At 41.5% G+C, this 19,906-nt stretch overlaps 1 protein-coding gene across 3 annotated transcripts in view; it reads right to left on the bottom strand.

Annotated features, from left to right (window-relative positions):
- Positions 1–485: 485 nt before the first annotated feature.
- Positions 486–19,906, bottom strand: part of DOCK8 (dedicator of cytokinesis 8) — a 312,866-nt gene continuing 293,445 nt past the window's right edge. For all 3 annotated transcript variants that reach the window (XM_036737707.1, XM_036737708.1, XM_036737709.1), the window contains 2 exons: positions 2,563–2,733; positions 486–1,628 (listed from right to left, as the gene is read on the bottom strand). In XM_036737707.1, coding sequence (XP_036593602.1) covers positions 1,568–1,628; positions 2,563–2,733 — 232 coding nt within the window. In that variant the 3' untranslated portion in view covers positions 486–1,567. The remainder of the gene's footprint in view (positions 1,629–2,562; positions 2,734–19,906) is intronic.

The raw sequence follows: 19,906 nt of genomic DNA, 5'->3' as shown, positions 1-19,906 counted from the left end.
GAGAAGATGTGATCTCTCCCAAGCAATAGGCATAAAGGAATCCACCTTGTGGACCATTGCAGAGAGTGCCACGAAAATCAATGTCTATAGCTGAAAATTTTGTACCTCCAACTCCATTTTCACCATAAGCCTTGCAGTTTTTATTGCATGATTTTACATAGCAAAATGACTTCCGGGAACACATAAGGTGCATTTACAGCAGGACTGTAGTCTTTAAGTACAACCTAAGGCCCTGAGAGGTGAAGTGATTTGCTAGGATCACACAAACTGTGTGTGTTCAAGGCAGAATTCAAACTCAAGTCTTTCTAACTCCATCCACTATGACAGGTTTACAAACACCTATGACCAAAAAGAAAGTATATAGGAGGAAAGCCATATGTCTATTTCCATAATATCCTCTTCTCTGAGTACTTTAGAGAATTGAAAAGATGACAAAATACCACTTATACAGTGAAAATCAGAGTTGTATTTTTAAATAAAAAATACCAAGAACTCTGGTTACATTTATGATAACAATTCAAGACAGTCACTTAAAAATATATAATTTAAATCTTTTATCATAACTTTGTTCTCATTCACCTAAAAAAAAAAACTGTCAGAAGCCAGCAGAACCGAGAGCTTCAGCCTTTACAGCATAGATGTAAATATACCATGCGAGGAGGAACGTTTCCCTAAACTGGGAGCTAGAGCAGAACATAAAATGTGGTCCCAAAGAGAAAACCAAAAAAGGGAAAGGCGTACGGGGTAAATTGTTTTGAGTGAATGTTGGTCTGTGGGCTACCCATTTCTCAAGTGTACTACTGAGTACCGTATATTTTCTATAAATCAGTGCTCAGAATGCATTTCTCTAAATAACATGATGTTAATTTAACTTAACATCATAACAATAACTAAGTAAAATGAAATTGTGCAACTACATGAATCCACAGTTAACCTCCGGACAAATTTCATAAATAAGCAGTTTAATCACCAAACGACAGACCATTAGGACTTTCAGACTTCAGATGAGAGATTTGTTTTTTTCTCTATATGTCTACTGAAAAAGTTCCCTCTACCCCACCCCATAGAGAGAGAAGTGAAATTTACTCTAAATAGGAGTGCCAGCCACATTTTCCATCTTGCCTCGGGTGATTTAGAGTTATCCAACCAAACCCAAAGGGAAGCCAGAGGAAGTCATCCCTCTGGGTAAACAGTGATTGGCCATTCAGCAGGAAATGAGGATTTTTTTCAAATGCCTTGTTTTGCACAATCCTATGAAAAACATGGTTCAATAAATACACAAGGAGCCCAAGCCTGTCCCCTGTGTCCTTTCACTCCCACATTCTCCCCCACCCACCAAAATCAGATCAGGACAGATGTGGTAGAATTTCCACTTCTCCCTTGGGTGTTGTACATTCGGTCTCCCAGCTCTCTGAGGGCTGCCTGCCAGGGCATATGTGGGCTGCTGTGGTGGAGAATGTCTTTTTTTTTTTCTTTCTTTCTTTCTTTTTTTTTTTTACAAAGCATTGGAGTGTTCTCCTCCTGGGCCTCCCGGGCTTCGGTCTGTATGAGTGAAGGCAGCTTTTACTTAGGGGCCTTGTGACAACTGGGTTTCACATTTCCTGAAACTGGATCTGTGGAAAGAGTTCCTGAAATTCAGAAGAGACAAAAAAAAAAAAACAAAAATGAGGTGAGAAAGATCAATCAGTCTCTGAAAGAAAAAGGGGAGGAGGAAGCACGAATCACCCACCAGAGAGGGCAGTATATTAATCATGGAGAAGTCAGTGAGTTAAGTGTGGCAGGCTGTCCTCACTTCATGCTGTGCCAGAAAACCACAGGCCTCAGGGAAGGCCATGGGCTGGAGGCCAGCATAAAAGGGCACCACAAGGGTCAAAGAGAAGGGCACGGTGAGGTTCCATGCAGAGTGGATCCCACTGTCCTAACTTATGATCCTCTAGCTTCCTATTATATTGTTTTCATGGTGCTTATAACACCCTCTCGCGGTCTAGGCTACTCAGAAAGGAGAATTAATGCCATCTCCAGGATGGGAGGGAGAGGTTTATTATTCCAAAAGTCCAATATGACAAACATTTATTAAGTGCCTACTGTGTGCAAGGTACAATGTTAGGTGCTGGTGTTAGAAAGACAAAATGAAAGATCATCTTTTCACAGTCTACTTGAGAACAATATATAAATGGATAAATATAGATACATGATTCTTAAAATTTTTTTTTCAAAGTTCTATTTTTACCTTTTGTTTTTAATGTTACAGTTATTTCCCTTTAATCTTCTCCAATGGGCCATTACCTTATCCATGATAATTTAAGATAGGAGAAACTAACTAAAGGGAACAAGAAAGGTCTCCCATGGTTAGCAACAGTAGACCTGATTCTTGTAGGACTCCAGGGGGTTCTAAAAGGTGATGGCAAGGTGGGAATGCATTCCAAGCATGGGGCACAGCCTGGCTAAAGGGGTAGAGGTAGGAGATTGAATCTCACATGTGAACACTAGCAAGTAGGCCATCTTGGATGGAACATTAAGAATGGATAAAGGTACCATTTTTACACCTCGTCCCTCCGTTACCTTTTTTCACTTTGAATTCTGAATATGGGCTTGTAAAGCTCAGGGATTTTCCGCTCAATCATGGGCCTGAGGTTTTCTTTTAGTTTGTTGTAGTTCTTCTTGAGCTCCTGTTGATACTCTCTCTGGTCTGAAGTAATGAGACGTTTGTTTTTCTCCACTGCCTCACCACACCTGAGCACAGAAAACAGTCAAATGGATCAAGAGAAGTGTGGTTACTTCATGGTGGGAAAGTGCCTGGCAATCCAGGAGAAAAAGACAATCACAGAAGCACAAATATGTTGTTCCTGGCAGCTCTGAGATTTGTGAAGAGCTCAAATGGATGCTTTGGTTCAGCTCACAAAAAGTGGTCGACAGATTAGTTGAATTACAGACAGAAATCTACTGATTAGGACTCCCTCAGTTCAGTTTAGGGATAGCTAGGAGATGCAGTGGATAGAGCACTAGGCCTGCAGTCAGGAAGCCCTGAGTTCAAATTTGACCTCAAACACTTACTAGTTGCGTGACCCTGCTGTAACGGCAAGCAAAATGGGACTTTTTGCTGTTTTTTTTTTTTGGAGCACTTCTCAGCACTAAGGCAATCAAGTACCTTTGATTGAGTCTTGCCTTTGTTTGAATCAAGAGTCTCTGATTGAATCAAGAGTCCTTGATTGGAAACTGTATATATACTCTGAGGTTAGCATTTTGCTTTGGGGGCTCATTCATGGGAAGAGTGTTCATGTGATGTAGCCAGATGAGACTCTGGGTAGCCATTAAGGAGCCCCTGGCATTGAAAACCCAGATATTGGTGCTTCTCTCTCTCTCGCTCTGTCTCTCTGTCTGTCTCTCTCTCTCTTTCTCTCTCTCTGGTAACTATGTCTGTATTGCTATGGCCAGGCAGTTAGAAGCCTGTCTGTTGATTTGTGTTATTTTCTCTGTTTGTAATTTCTGTTTGCATTTGCTCTGAAGTTCAGGGGCTCACTTTTCCCCCTGAACTAAGTGAATGATATATGTATGTTTAATTAAAAGTAAGACTGTTAACCTCTTAAAGTTGCTTTCCTTTAGAAAAGCAGATCAAAGAACCTATGTTAGCAGCCCTCCTGCATGCTGGTGTTATTAGCCTTACACCTCCACAGTAGCTGAAAGTAACATTGTTGTTACATCTGGGCACATCACTTAGCCCTGTTTGCCTCAGTTTCCTCGTCTCTAAAATAAACTGGAGAAGGAAATGGAAAACTACTGCAGTGTCTTTGCCAAGAAAACCCCAAATGGGATTATGAAGGATCAGACACAACTGAAAAATGACTCAACAATACTTCAGTTAAATCCAGATCAGTGCAAAGAGTATGGATATCACTTAGTTTCACAGCTTTAAATATGAACTATAAAGGCTCAAGATGAAATGCCAGAACTCTGGGTTCGAATCCTGGCTTTGCCACTTAATACTTAAGTGATCTCGAGTAGGTCTGTGCTTTAGTTTCCTCATCGGTAAAATGTGGGCATCTGGTTAGATGAACTTTAAAGTCTCTTCTGACTCCACATACATCCGTGATCTTATGATTCAATTAAAGTCATCAAACATTTATTTAGTGATGGCTGTGTGTAAGACACTGCACTAGGTACTGGGGGTACAGAGATAATAGGATAATATGAGAGCTGGAATGGACCCCAGAGGCTGTCTAATCTAAATGTCCGCTTTAAATGGGAAAAGAGAAGTCTACCACCTCATGTGGAGCTTACCATCATGTGTTTGTATGTATGTAGGGGCAGGGGGCAGTGAGAGGGGGGAAATGAAACCTATTCATGAATCACCATAATACAAGTTAAAAGGAGATGGGTCCACAGAAGAAATCAGAGAGGAATGAGAGATTTGAGATCGCCTTTTGCCAAGGAGATAAAGGAAGGTCTTATTGAAAAAAATGGTACCTGAGCTAGGCCTGGTAGGAAGGGAAGGCAGAGAGGGGAGGAAGTCTATTAAATGCATATGCAAATGCCCAGAGCCAGAGAGGGCACTACCATATTAGGGAATGGCTCCTAGTCCAGTTTGGCTAATATATAGGGTACATGAAGCGAAGAAGTGTTCAATAAATTTGTGAAGGTAAGTTGAAACCATAGGGTAAAGAGCCTCAAATGACCAAGCAAAAAGTTTCTATTTTAGTAGTCATGGGGAGCCAGTGAAGTTTGTAAAGAAGGGGCGTGACCTAATCAAATCTATACAATAGTGTTATGTTAGTGTAATGGGAAGATCTTTCCTATCCATTAATAGGCCCCTGTGACCTGCTTTGAGCCTGGGTCACATGGAAGCCTGAGTCACACGAGCCTGTGGTGGGAGGAGCTTGCCAAAAGGGTGGAGCAGGAAGTTGGAGTGAGTTAGAGTCTGGGGAGAGAGAGGAGGCAGACAGAGCAGAGCAGCTACTGTGAGCGAGAGGGGGAGGGATTTTGCTTAAGGGAGTTTGTTTGATGGTAGGAAAGCTTGGGGATGGTGGTGCCCCCTGCATTGGTAATGTGTATAGACTTCTTTATTACTATGATGGAGCTGGCTTTCTGGTGTTTGAACAAATGTCTTGGTTTCATCTTCCATGGGGAGAGTCTGTTCTGTCTTGCGATTCAAGCCTGGGAATTCACGCCTGTGTAGTCACAGCAGCCGCTGTGGGTGTCATATTGGTGATAGAAAGATTATTTTAGCAGCTGTAGGAAAGATGGGATGGAGAAGGAAGAAACTAGAGGCAGAAAGAGCAGTTGGGAAACCGTCAGAATAGTCTAGGAGCCTGAAATGGGATGGCGGCAGTGAGAACGGAGAGAGAGGGCGGAAGAGTATGGTGGAAAGACCATGGGTTCACATCCTGCCTCTTGATAGTTGTTTCACCTTGGGCAAGTCAGTTAACCTCCTCAGGCCTCAGTTTCCTTGTCTATAAAATGAGAGAGGGGCCTCTGAGGTCCCTTCAAGAATTAAAACTATTATCCTCCAATCGTGGTTTATTGTGAAGCTGATATCCACAGGAGGTGGCGCCTGATTGAGTGTGGGGAACGAGGTCAAGGGGAGAGTCAAAGGTGCCTTTGAGGTTTTGAGGCTGAATGACTACAAGGATTGTGGTTGGTACCAATAACTGAGAGTTGGTGCCAGTAGAATGGAAACTTCTTTTTTGTTGTTGTTATTTATCTATTAATTTATTTTTGGAGGGGAGTAGGCAGGGCAGTTGGGGTTAAGTGACTTGCCCAAGGTAACACAACCAGTAAGTGTGTCAAGTGTCTGAGGCCGGATTTGAACTCAGGTCCTCCTGAGTCCAGCGTGCTTTACTCACTGCACCACCTAGCTGCCCCACAATAGAAACTTCTTTACTGCAGGTAAGGAACATGTTGCCATTTTAATTTATATATCCTTAGGTGCCACCTAGTAGTCGATCTAATAAGTGTTTGATGAAATAGGAAATAGGAAAGCTTGGATGAGTACAAAGCTTTTAGAGTCCTGTTTTGAGATGTATGATGGGGCATTCCGATAGGTCACTGAAAAATTAGGATGGGAGGAGACAAAAGGGGGAAAAAGGCAAAGCTTCCAATAAGAATGTGGAAATTATGTGTGTACAAATGATAGCTGAAGAAACTAGAAGAGGTTGCCTGTGCAGAGTAATGAGAGAAGGCCAAAGACACACCTTTTCTCAAGGGACATTCACACTTGAGGGGTCAGAGAGGAACTGAGTGTGGGGAAAGACGAGCGCGAGAGCGGTGTCATGGGAGCCTGAGGAAAGGAGAGGATCACGTTGGTGTTGGCTAATGGTGTCGGATGCCACAGAAAGGTCAGGGAGGACGAGAGTTAGGAAAAAGAACCTGATGAGGCAATTAAGAGGTCAATGGTGACCTGTGGCTTGCTGGACAGCCGCTGGACTGCGGCTAGGAGGTAGAAGCTACAAAGGGTAGAAGACAAAGTTGCATTTTGAGTTATTTTCCTGGTCCTCAGGATGGATTTATCCTGAGCCACACAATCATACACACTCTCTTTTCAATCCCACGTTTTCTACACCGCTGCTACTGAAGTTTGTGGCTGTAGAACACAGCCGAGCTAACAGGTCTCTAACAGAGAAAGCGAATGGCGACGTTCATCTCGTGACTAAGCTGATGAACCGCAGAGTTAGTAAGTGGTCCTTTTAACGAATCCATCACTTCAGGACTGACTGAACCGGATTCTTGCCTATCTTCTAAATTTCACGTTTGATTGAAGTGAAATTACAGGGTACCTAAGGTTACATATCAAAGGTTTAGGAGATGGGGTGGGAACGAAAGGTACGGCCCACGAATACTGAAAAATTCCCATCCCTCCCTCGTTATTTTTTTATTGCTTCTTGTTCAGCGGTAATGAGCAGATGCCCTGTAGGAAATTAAATCATGTTCACTACAAGAGCTAGAATTGTAACTCAAGCAAATTATATACAGACAGGGTTGGGGCAATGCGGGTCAAGGTCGGTGATAGGGGTACTTTTTATAAGGCGACCTTTAGCAAAGCTGACTTGGTGAGTCTTGTCTTTAGTGGGGAAAGAGTGAGGAGGAAGCGAACCAATGTTTCAGGAGTTTTGTGATGGTGAATGTGAGACATCGCACAGAATAGTGGATAGTGTTCTCTCTTTGCAAGAGAAGACCGGGGTTCAAGTCCTGCCTTAGACACTTACTAGCTGTGTGACTCTGGGCAAGTCATTTCATCTCACCTTCAGTTCGACATCTGTGAGTAAAAGGGTTGGATTACATGGCTTCTAAATTACCTCCCATTTCTAAATCTATGTTCCTATGTACTAATGATCCTGTTACAAATAATTTATGTTCCACCTTAATATTATTTTTGTGTAGCACCCCCTCTAAGGCTATTTCCTAAATTCCCACTTGCATTGGTGACCTGGGGCCCTAGAGGGCAGCTGACTACTTTTCCCTTTAAGATTCTATTTGGTAACACTGAGGGGTTGTGGTTTTGTAGCACTGTTGCTCATGAGCCCCACTGGTGTGCTTTTCCTTAAAATCAGTCAGCTAGACTTTAATCGGCTTTTAGAAAAGGGTATTTTTTAAGGTGGTATAGGAAGAACACTTGTTGTCTGTTGGCCTTCACTATGTCTATTTGCTCTTGACTGGATGCCTGGCCTTCCACTGGTTCCTCGTCTCTACTGACGTGGTCAATGGCGTGCGTGCGTGTGTGTGTGTGTGTGTGTGTGTGTGTGTGTAGTATTGAACAAATGAGTGACAGAGTAAAATTCTCTCCTCTACCCCCCTTTTACCTCCACTAGGATGATTCCCTCTGAGGCACCTGAACCTGAAGTTCTTTGCCACTGGCTGATCCACTAGTTGAATGAACAACTGCTGGAATTTTTTCCTTTAATATTTAAAGTCCCCGGGAACATGGTTATATTGCTTGGTTAGCCAATTGCCATTTCCTTCTTGATCAAATTAAAGAGGAATTTGTACCTGATAAAGGTATCGCAGGGTGTAATCTTATTAATATATTTTAAAAAATTAATTAGATGTGTTGGCTTTTTGAAGTGAGGGTGTTTAAGCTGCTCCCTTACACGTGGAATAACATCATTAGGAGGTTTTGCATCATTGTTTTTTGGGAATTTGTATGTGTGTGTGTGTGGGTATATGTGTGTGTTATGTGTGTGTTCTTTGGGCATTTTGGGGAAAGTGAGGCAGGTCAGAGAGGATCACTGTCTCCATTTTATAGATGAGGCTAGACTGGCAAAGTGACAGAACTGGCAGGTGATAGAATGAGGGCCCCGACTCAGAATACAAGTATTTTCTTGCAGCAGCGACATTCACAATTTTGTTTTTTGGAGGGGGGGAGGCAGGGCAATTGGGGTTAAGTGACTTGCCCAAGGTCACACAGCTAGTCAGTGTCTGAGGCTGGATTTGAACTCAGGTCCTCCTGACTCCAGGACCGGTGCTCTACTCACTGTGCCACCTAGCTGCCCCCCACTCATAATTTTTTCTCTGATTCCCGTGAAAACTGAAGTTGAAAAAGAATAGAAAGGAAAGAAGATGTGATGAGTTAAGTCAGAGAGTACCTAATGGAAGGTTTCCTTATGTTACCACTGCTACCACCTGAAGGGTAAAGAGCTTCTCTTTCAAAGATGGTATCCTAGGGATAGCAGCCTTCTTGATGTCTCCCTAGTGTTCCACTCTGACTGATGCTTTATCTTGGCATGTCTTCAGCAAGTTGGGGAGAGATCCCAAGATCCCAAGAGCTATGGCCTTGAGGAAGAGGTGAGGAAATGTACCTCCTAGCCTTGCTTACAGAGGTGGGGGGGCGGGTCTGCAGGAGTGGAACATGGCAGATACTGTCAGACTTGGTGGATGGGGTTGGTTGGTTTTGCAGAATGTTTTTCTTCCTCTTTTATTTTTATTCTTTGTTATGAGGGGTAGCTTGCTGGGTAGGGAAGGGATAATTTAGAAATCGAAATGATACAACAATAGAAGATATTGGGCAGCTAGGTGGCACAGTGGATAGAGGGTCAGGCCTGGAATCAGGAAGATTCATCTTTGTGAGCTAAAATCTGGCCTCAGATACTTACTAATTGTGTGACCCAGGGCAAGTCACTTAACCCTATCTGCCTCAGTTTCCTCATCTGTAAAATGAGTTGGAGAAGAAAATGGTAAACCCCTCCAGTATCTTTGCCAAGAAAACCCCAAATGGGGTCACAAAGAGCCAGACACGACTGAAACAACTCAACAACAACAAATAGGAGATATTAATAACATTTAAAAAAACAGTCAAACTAGCACTTATTTAGCACCTACCAAGTCCCTGGCACTGTGGTACACCCTGGGAATATGAAGAAAGGTAAGATATCGTCCCTGTCTTAAAACAGCTCTTTGGAAGAGACCTTTAAGACCATCTAATTCAATGCCTTCATTTTATAGATGGGAAAATTGAGTGCTAGAAAAATGGCCACTTACTTACAGTTGTCAGTGACAGAGCCGAGTGAACAACCCAGATATCCTGATTCCCAGTCTAGTACTTTGCGCATCATGCCAAAAGTTCTAATGGGCTACAAACTCTATAGGGACTAGGCTTGTAATTACATTGGGAGTATGGAGTTCCAAGGAGTACCTCATATCAATGCAAGTCAGCACTTTCCAGCTTTTAGTTTTACAAACAGTATGACAGAGGTAGGGTTTGAACCTGGGGCTTTGTGGCTCCAAACCCATCTCTCTATCCACTGCACCATACTGTGTCTGTAAGCCAAACTATAGATAAGGAGTTTAGGTGGTCTCTTTAGTTAGACAGGACAGGTAGGGATTAAAGTAACAATCAGGCATTACAATTCTTTCTTTGTTTTATCTCTAAATTTTCTGGCTTGGTCTTTAAAAAAATACCAAAAGAATACTTATTTTTTTAATGTAGCTTATTTATCCCACTGTATGAACTCCAGAGGGTTCATTTCACATGTGTATGCATATATATTTAATATACATTCACACACACACACACATATACGTATTTGTTGTCAACTCTTTGTGACCCCATTTGGGGTTTTCCTGGCAAAGATATTTTAGTGGTTTGCCATTTCCTTCTCTAGTTCATTTTATGGACAGAAATTGAGGCAAACAAGGTTAAGTGAGTTGCCCAGAGTCTGAGGCTAGATTTGAACTCCTGACTCCAAGGCTGGTGCTCTATCCAATGTGCCACCTAGCTGCCTGTATATGTATTGCCCACATTTATGTCTATATCTATATCCTATATCTATATCTATCTATCCATCCATCCATCCATCCATCCATCCATCTATCTCTCTCTCTCTCTCTCTCTATCTATCTATCTATCTACCTATCTAATCTATCCATCCATCCATCTATCTATCTATCCATCCATCCATCCATCCATCTACCTGTCTGTCTATCTATCTATCCATCCATCCATCCATCCATCCATCCATCCATCTATCCATCCATCCATCCATCCATCCATCCATCCATCCATCTGTCTATCTATCTATCTATCTATCTATCTATCTATCTATCTATCTATCTATCCATCCATCTATCCATCTATCTATCTATCTATCTATCTATCTATCTATCTATCCATCCATCCATCCATCCATCTACCTGTCTGTCTATCTATCTATCTATCCATCCATCCATCCATCCATCCATCCATCCATCCATCCATCCGTCTATCTATCTATCTATCTATCTATCTATCTATCTATCTATCTATCTATCTGTGAGTTGGAGAAGAAAATGACAAACCACTCCAGTATCTTTGCTGAGAAAACCCCAAATGGGGTCACAAAGAGTTGGACACAACTGAAACAACTCAACAACAACAAATAGGAGATATTAGTAACATTTACGTAGATAATGATTAACAACATTAACATAGATATTCTTTCTCAAGGTTGAGGGCCCTTCTAGACACTTGCTGGCTCATTCTCTAGCCAGGTTCTTGGGAATATCCTGCATTTCTTTCTAAGCTTCAGGTATGGCCCCTCCTAGCCCACTGAACCCCAGTTGGGGAGTGAGTTGTTTCCTTGGATTTTGCCTATCATGTCTTTATCAAGTTTCCCTTTTTTAAGTCCAAATTCCACTCAGCAGCTGGTGCTCATTTTCAAATTTTTGGTTACTTCCAAATGCCTGCAGGCAGCAGATGAAAGCAGGGAGAGAGACAAAACTCCTGGGCTCATGTGTTAGATAGATGGGGGCCTATGATGCCTGGGTTGCAAAGCTGATCGTCCTGGGAAAACTGAGGGAGAGAAACAGGGGAAACATCTTGGCAGCAGCATAATGCACCTCTGCAGACCTGAGGCTCCCAAGACGTTTCACCTGTGTCCCTCCGACTTGTGTGTGCCTGGGAAGGTCTGATGTGGCAGATCTGTGTGCAAACTGCCCAAAGTCCTTGGCACAGAGAGAGAGGGGTTTGGGCTGTGAGGAGGCTATTGCAAAAGGGCAGTGAGAGCTACATCCTTGACACCAGCTTCCGAACCTTCCTTATTTTGGGGAAATGAGCTTGTATGCAGCTTAAGTCAGCATTTTTAAAGCTCATCTTTATGTGATACCTTTTTATCTCTATTGGGAAATTAGACACAGAATAGGACATAAGCCACCCTCCCACTTTCGAGGGAGTGTGTTTTAACTATCCTTGATAATGATGAGATCCATGAATACTGTATCGTCCTGTTACGAGAGGGAGCCCGAAATGCATGCTGTGGTCAGGGGCACAGAATCCTTAAAGCCAGATTTGGCACACTCATTCCTTCATAGGGAAACCTTTGACATGGCAGGGGAAGGGACTGCAGGTTGAGGTTGAGATTAGACATTGGAAGGTGTCTGCTCTGAAAACTTTCAGGGAGGGATCCCGGCATTTCACATATTGTACTAGGAAGTTTGACGCGGCTGTTTCTAAGAGCTTATGATACACAACATAATTAGAAAAGAGGGATATTCTTTCACAACAGCATTTTCAGAATTAGCAGGTGTGTCCAAAAGACACTTGATTTAGAACCACTCGGCCTAAGTTTCAATTTTGGTCTGACACTAGTTATCTCACCATGGAGACACATGGTGCTGGAGTCTCATTTTCCTTCTCTGTAAAATGTAGAAATGCCCATGGAGTCATGGTGAGGAGAGCATTCTGTAAATCTTAAAATGCTATAGACATCTGAGTTATTATTACAGTGGTTATTTCCTGATTGTCCTCAGACTCACCTCAACTTCACTTAGTGGACACAGCTCTGGACTTGGAGTCAGGAAGACCTGGATTTGAATCCTGTCTCAGAGACTCACTGGGTGTGTGACCTTGGGCAAATCATTTAACCTTTCCAAGCCTCAGTTTCCTCATCTGCAAGGGACCATAATAGCATCCTAACAGGTCTATTGTGAGAAATAGCAAGACGATACATGTAAAACCCTTTGTAATCCTTCAGGTGCTCTATAAATGCTAGCATTTCAAGCTCTGGGTCAGGGATAAACTTCACGGGATTCACAGAATCATCCCTTTCTCAAGTTTAAGGAATCTGTGATGTCGTAGAATTCTTTAGAGTTGGCTCTTAGAGATTGCTTTTTCCCCTCTCCTCTTTCATCTAATCCCCTCCCCTCTAACTGGACTGAATTGGATTTCTCCTAGAGAGATGATCATAGGAGCACAGCTGAGAGCTGGAGGGAGGACTCTTTAGAGACCTGCAAATAAAACCCCCTCATTTTTTAGATGAAACTCAGACCTAGGGGGCTTGAATACCTTGGAAAGTATCACAGACGTGATTTGAACTGAGGTTTTCTGACTCCAAACATGGTGCTCTTTCCCCTAAATTTGTATACGCAGGAAATCAGAAAGAGTGAATAGATGGGAGGGAAGAAAGAAGGCAGAATCAAACTATACGTAGAGATGACCAGGCTCGGGGGCAGCCCTGTGGCGCAGTGGATGAAGTGCTGGCCTGGAGTCAGAAAGTTCAGATGAGTTCCAATCCAGCCTCAGACACTTACTAGAGCATTCCAAGCTCCTATTGGTCTGATGAGCCACAGCTGGACACACTGTAGCTTGACTCTAACATAGTGATGTAATTTTGGTCCCCTTCGAGAATGAAGGACAACAATTGATGGTGGGCAAGTTACCTAACCCCGTTTGCCTCGGTTTCGCCATCTGGAAAATGAGCTAGAGAAGGAAATGGCAAACTACTCCAGTATCTCTACCAAGAAAATTCCGAATGGGGTCACAAAGAGTTGGACACGACTGAAAAATGACCAAGCAACTACAAACCATGCTCATCCTTTTAGTCCTCGTGGTAAGGGAAGGAGGATGGGTAAGATCCCTGGTATACGATTTGAAAGGTTCTCCAGGATGTTCTTGCTTTCTAGGCTTGGCTTGGCTTTGTCTGTTGTTATAGGTCTCACTGACATTGGCAGCACAACAGAGGTCACACTTCACTTGCATGAGGTGCCCCTGAACCATGCATGCCCCTTGTGTTTAAGGGTCAAAAGAGGCTTGAGTTTGCTGTAAGCCATGCAGACCTGCTCTCTCTGGTTGTTTTTAATACAAATACCACACATTTTTTGGACTATTGTCAGAAAATTCTTACTCCTTCCCCTTGACCGGCCCTGACTCCAGTGAGGGGGAAAAAAACCAGTTTGTCGCTTCTGATCTTCTGATACCCTAAGATCATAGATTTAGAGATGGAAGGGAGCTGCTTATTACAATAGGCAACATTTATATAGTGTTTTAAGATTTGCCAAAAAAATACATGTGTTATTTGATCCTTTCAATAATTCTATGGACAGGTGCTGTGATCAACTCCATTTTACAGACAGATAAATAGGTTGAGAGCGGTGAAGTGACTTAAGATCACACGGCGAGTCAAGTGTCTGAGGCAGCATTCAAACTCAGGTCTTCCTGACTCAATCCACTGCACTCTCTCCACTACACCATCTTACAGCCCCGGAGAGGGCATCTAGTCTAACCTGCTCGGTTTATAGAACGTAGAATCGTAGCTATAGAGGTGAAAGGGACCTTTGACGGTCACAGGCTCAAAGATGTAGGCTCAGGAACCTATAGGCCACCCCAGAGGCCATCTAAGCCAACCCCCTCATTTTATAGGTGAGAAAACTGAGGCCCATGGAAGTTCAGTGAATTATCCAAGGTTGAACAAGTCGTAAGGGTTGGAGGCAGGATTCGAACCTAGATCCTCTGACTTCACACACCATGCAACGCTCCTTCCCCTTCATGAATTGTCTGAACGTAAAATTCAAAAGATCATATGATCATAGATCTATGTAGCTGGAAGAGGCCTCGGAGGCCATCAGATCCAACCCCTTCACTTTGCAGAAGGGGAAACTGAGGATCAGTTATGTGACATGCTTAAATCACCCAGCTAGTAAGTCAGGGAGAATTTGAATCCCAGTTGTCTTGCCAATTCTCTTCCTGCTACACTGCACTGCCTTCCCTGTGATAAGACAAAACACAGGGCCCAGTGTCAGGAAGACTCATCTTCCTGAGTTCAAATCCAGCCTCAGACACTCACTAGCTGTGTGACCCTGGGCAAGTCACTTAACCCTGTTTGCCTCAGTTTCCTCTTCTGTAAAATGAGCTGCAGAAGGAAAGGACAAACTATTCTACATCTTTGCCAAGAAAACCCCAAATGGGGTCATGAAGAGTCAGACATGACTGAAAAAACAATCTGAAAAATTCCATAGATGTTCCTGCGTCTGTGCTTCTGATGCTTAATGTTAAAATTTCCCCTTGGACAGATGCTGAACCACGTTTTCCTACTATTAGCTGGATGGTGCCACGGACAGAGTGCTGGACCAGGAGTTAGGAAGAACTGACTTCAAAATCTGACCTCAGACACTTACTCGCTGTGTGACCCTCTGTTTGCCTCAGTTTCTTCAGCTATAAAATGAGCTAGAGAAGGAAATGCCAAATCACTGCAGCATCTTTGCCAAGAAAACCCCGTATGGGGTTACAAAGAGTCAGACACGACTGAAACGACTGAAAAACAACAAATGGCACATAGTAGGTGCTATGTAATAAATATGTTAACTATTATTATTACTAATTAACTATTATTATTAACAGAGAGAAGGGGGACTCTTGGTAGGGAATACTGCATACGCTGTAAATATCATTTGGTTTTACTTGACAAGGAAGGGCTTAACAGCAGTGGTGGTTGTTGAGATATACTTAAAAAATGTAATGTAAAAAAAAGCAATAATAAATATGAATTGTAAGTAAACATGCATTTTTTTAAAAAGAAACTATTTCTATTTCAGTGTAAACGTAACTGGCTCCTCTTATTACAATTATCTAACAACAGTCTGGGGAGAAGGAGAAAGAAAGAATGTTGTTCCTGTTCCATCTTGGCATCTGAAAAGTTAGACGTGTTGCACTTATCTCAGGAAATAGTGGTGGAGGATGCAGGCGGCAGCTTGGCAAAGATGGCAGGACTGGGGCCAGGGCTCTTGAGTCTACAACGTCCTTCACACTGTCCACCTGGAAGGGCTCCTTCCCTCCCGTAGAATTCCTACAGCATGGGCCAGATTGCTCTCCTCACAGTTCTACTGCTCGCCTTCATCATCAAAAGCTGGCACTCACATTTGAATTTCATAATCAAACAGAAGACCACATGGGGTAGTGGGAAAAGTGCTGGATTTAGAGTCCAAAGACCTGGGTTCAAATCCCAGCTTTGCTATTTATTACCTGCATGATATTAAGCATTTAACTGCAGCATATCCTAATGAACACGGCTCTGGACTTGGGAGTCAGAAAGAACTGGGTTCAAATCTGGCCCAAGACTCTTAGTAATTGTGTAATCTTAGGCAGCTATGTGGCTTGGTGGAGAGAGTGCCAGGCCTGGCACTAAAAATTCAGCCTTAGACATTTACTAGCTGTGTGACCCTGGACAAGTCATTTAATCTGTTGCCTTAATCTACCGGAGAAGGATATGACAAAACCACTGTAATATCTTTGCCAAGAAAATTCCATGAACAGTATGATCCGCAGGGTTATGACTGAACAAAATTTCTACAGGTGTTAGTTTCCTCATCTATAAAATGAAGGGAATGGAGATGCCAAAAGATGGGAATAGTCAATATTGGAGAAGTTGTGTAAAGAAAAGCACACTGATGCATTATTGGTGGAACTGTGAATCGATATAACCATTTTGGAAATCAGTTTGGAATTATACAAATAAAGTATTTAAAATGACCATATATATCCTTTGACCCAGAGTGCTAGCCATGGCCAAGAGGGCAAAAAGAAAGCTCTTATATCTACTCACATATTTATAGCAACACTTTTTGTAGTGGCAAAGAATGGAGATCAAAGTAAATGCCCACTGATTGGGGGCATTTTCCAAAACAACTAAATAACTGTGGTATGTGAATGTAATGATGTGTTACTGGGCCATAAGAAAAGAAGAACATGATGGATACAGAGAAGCATGGGAAGACTCATAAGAACTGATGCAAAGTGAAGTAAGTGGAGTCAAGAAAACAATATGTACAATAACTAAACAACATAAGTGGAAAGAGTAGCCACCATAAAATACTTGTTGAAAGTGAATTTTATACAATCATAATGACCAAGCTGAGCCCCAAAGAAGAGATATGAAAAGATACCTCCCCTGCTTCTGTGCAGAGATTGATAAAAATGCATGGAATAGCAAATTATTGATTAGTTTTGCTGATTTTTTTCTACTTCCTTTATTTATTTTGGTTATAAAAGATGAGTTTCTGGGAGGAGGCATGGGAAAGGATAGAGGGAGTGATAAAAAACAAAAGATATCAATAAAATCTATTTTTTAAAAACAACAACAAAAAAACTGGAGAAGTTTGGACTAGATAATTTTTAAGGTTCTTTTCAGGTCTAAATCTGTGATGCTATAAATTTATATGTTTGTTGACACAGTCTTTGTAGAAGATAACATTTTTTAGTTGGGAAAATCTGAAAGCCGTATGATTATAGTGTCTTTTACTTTCATGAATTCATCCACTGGAAAGTGGTATTGAAACCCGTTAACATGGGGATATCGCTTCCAGGCATATACTAAGGAGATGAAAAATAGGGAAGATTCATATGTACAAAAATATTTGTATTGATGCATTTTTGTTGTTGTAGCAAACAACTTGAAATAAAGTAAGTGTCCATCAATTGGAGAATGGCTAAACATTGTATTATATAAATTATTACACCACAAGAAATAATAACTATGAAGAATTTAGAGAAACCTGGGAAGACTTGTATGAACCAATGAAGAGTGAAATGAACAGAACCAAGAAAACAACTTACACGATCATCACACAAATGTAAAGGAAAAGCAGGAAAACAACATTGAAAGACTTTTAAAAAATGAAAAATAAAATACCTTAGAACTGATAAAAGCAGTGATCACCATGACTTAAAAAAGTAATGATAAAATATGCCTTCTGCCTCTCGGTAAAGAGATGCAGAGTGAGTCTTTCATTTTCAGGTATGGCCAACATATTGTGTTTTTTTCTTAAATATATTTATTATAAGAGAGGACTTCTAATATGGTGAGGAAAGAGGTCTGACAGGGTGAATTAATGTGTACTGAAAGAGATACCAAAGCAAAAAAAGAAAAGGCAAAGTACTAAAATAGAATGCATATGCAGAAAACAAAACTAAGTATAAAAATAAATGTGGCAGTTTTGTAAATTTAACAAACTCTTTTCAAAACAAATTGTACCTAACAGACATTTACGAATACATATACAATCCTTTGTTTTTCATATATTGAAGTATTTTTTGATAAATGGTAAGTTCATAATATAAAAAATTCTAAAAAGAAAGTTGTATGGAAGAAAATTTTTTTTTCGGGCCGGGGGGGGGTGCAGACCTATGAGTGATTTTAGCAACGTAAAGAACTGCTGGTATGGTAATTCTCTTCACTGATGCAGATTTGCAACTCATCCTTAATTCATCAGTTCAGAGTTGGCTGGGGCACTGAAAAGTTAAATTTCTCACCCAGAGTCTTGGGAATTGAATCTAGTTCTTACCGACTCCAAAGCTAGCCCTCTCTCACTATATCACATGGTACACCAACAAGGGCTAGATATAGCTATGTGTAAATTTTTAAACCTTTCCAAAAAAAGGGCAAACCTGACAACACTGTTCATTGAAAGTCACTAACTGAACATGATTCACCAAATCTAGCCTCTCCTTTACTTAGAACTCTCTTTGACTTTTGTGAGCACATTTAGATAGAAAGTCATCCTACATTCACTTAAAATACTTGAGTGATGACATCTCCTTCCACCAAGGTAGGTCGCCACAACTCTTCTTGGTTTTAGCAAAATGTCTTTGAGAATCGTTGTGACCAAAACCTTTGAACACCTGGTGGTTAAACTTTTAGTGACAAGCTCTTCCAAAGTGCCCTGGGCTGGTCCTTGGAAGAGGACAAACACCCCTTTACCGGGCACAGATGAAATATATTGGCAATAAAAGAATATGTTTTATTATATTATATTATTGTATATTATTACAATATTAATATAATATTATATATTATAATAAGATAATATAATTATGTAACAAGATTCCTTTTCCTAGAATCTGAGAAAACAGTTCTGTGGACTGTCCAGTGGGGTTGGTTAAATGTAAGTTTTCTCTCTGAAGGGAAGACCAGTAAAAAGAAAAGAAACAACAGGCAGATGAAGAGAAAGAACAATGATGCCCTTGGGGAAAGAAAATATGAAGGGTAGGTTACTAGGCAACCCCTGCATCATGGTGGTACAATAAACCCCAGTGGCAAAAATCAACTATATGCAGCATCATAGCTCAGTCAGCAGCAGAGGAAGGAATGTGCAGGCCTACTTTTCCATGTGAATTGTTGTAATTATGGCCGGAAGGCAGGTATGACAGGCATCATGTAAAAGGTACCTCTTCTAATGGGAAGCTGGATTTTGAGTCTGTATGTGCAGGGAGGTAACTTTGTCATTACAATCCTGGTCCTGACATCTTTATTGAAGGAAAATGCCCTCAGAAGCCTGGGGAAAGTTACTTTTCCTGTTCCCCTAACTACTAATTTGATAGGGACAGTAATAGTATAGAACTAGGAGTCAGAAGACTTGGGTTTGAATCCTCCTCCTTCAGTTTATTAGCTGTGTGATCCCAGGACAAGTCTCTTAATTGTTCCTAGACTCGTGTTCTTCCTACATAAATTGGGAGCAATCATCTCTCTGCCTCTCTCAGGAGGCTATGCAGATCAAAGGGAATGATATTTAGAATGCTGCATCCACAACAGCTACTAGTATGATGGGCAGAGGCCTTGGCATGATCTCACCAGATTTTGCAATTGGTAGAGAGAATCAAGGTTAACTCTAAGCAAAGTAAACATCAGAGTCTGAAAACTGTCATTTTAAATAATGGCTCGAAATCTATTTATCACATTGCTATCTCTCCAAACTCGTTCCTCACTACTGCTCTACATGGTTCTTTTCCTCCAACCAACCTGGTCTCTGCCTGGAACAGTTACATGGTCTCTTAGGGTCAGCTCAAACTCCATCTCCTCCTTCTGATTGCCCCCATCCCCAAGTGACCTTCCCTTTCTCTGAACTGGTTTGGCCATTACTGTCTGCAGATGTCATTTGTCATAAATCACACACTCTCACAGCCACTATTTATCCTTTTACATATATTGGCTATCTCCTCAGCTGCAGTTCTTTTGATCTTGAAAGCCTCACTCAATGATTTATTTGGATGGGGCAGTCATTCAAGAAATGTTTATTGGAGATAGCTTTGGTTACAGCTTGGCAGTGCTGTTACACTAAATAAAGTTTTACTTTGCAAATGAGAAAAACAGAAAATAATTTCATTACTTTCCATTTCTGATTCTACTCACATTTTTTGTCCTTTGGACCCCTTCTTGTGGCACCAATTCGATTC

This window comes from Trichosurus vulpecula, chromosome 9 (genome assembly GCF_011100635.1).
Source record: "Trichosurus vulpecula isolate mTriVul1 chromosome 9, mTriVul1.pri, whole genome shotgun sequence".
In the NCBI taxonomy this organism is placed as follows: Eukaryota; Metazoa; Chordata; class Mammalia; order Diprotodontia; family Phalangeridae; genus Trichosurus; species Trichosurus vulpecula.
This window is presented reverse-complemented; position numbering and strand designations above follow the sequence as displayed.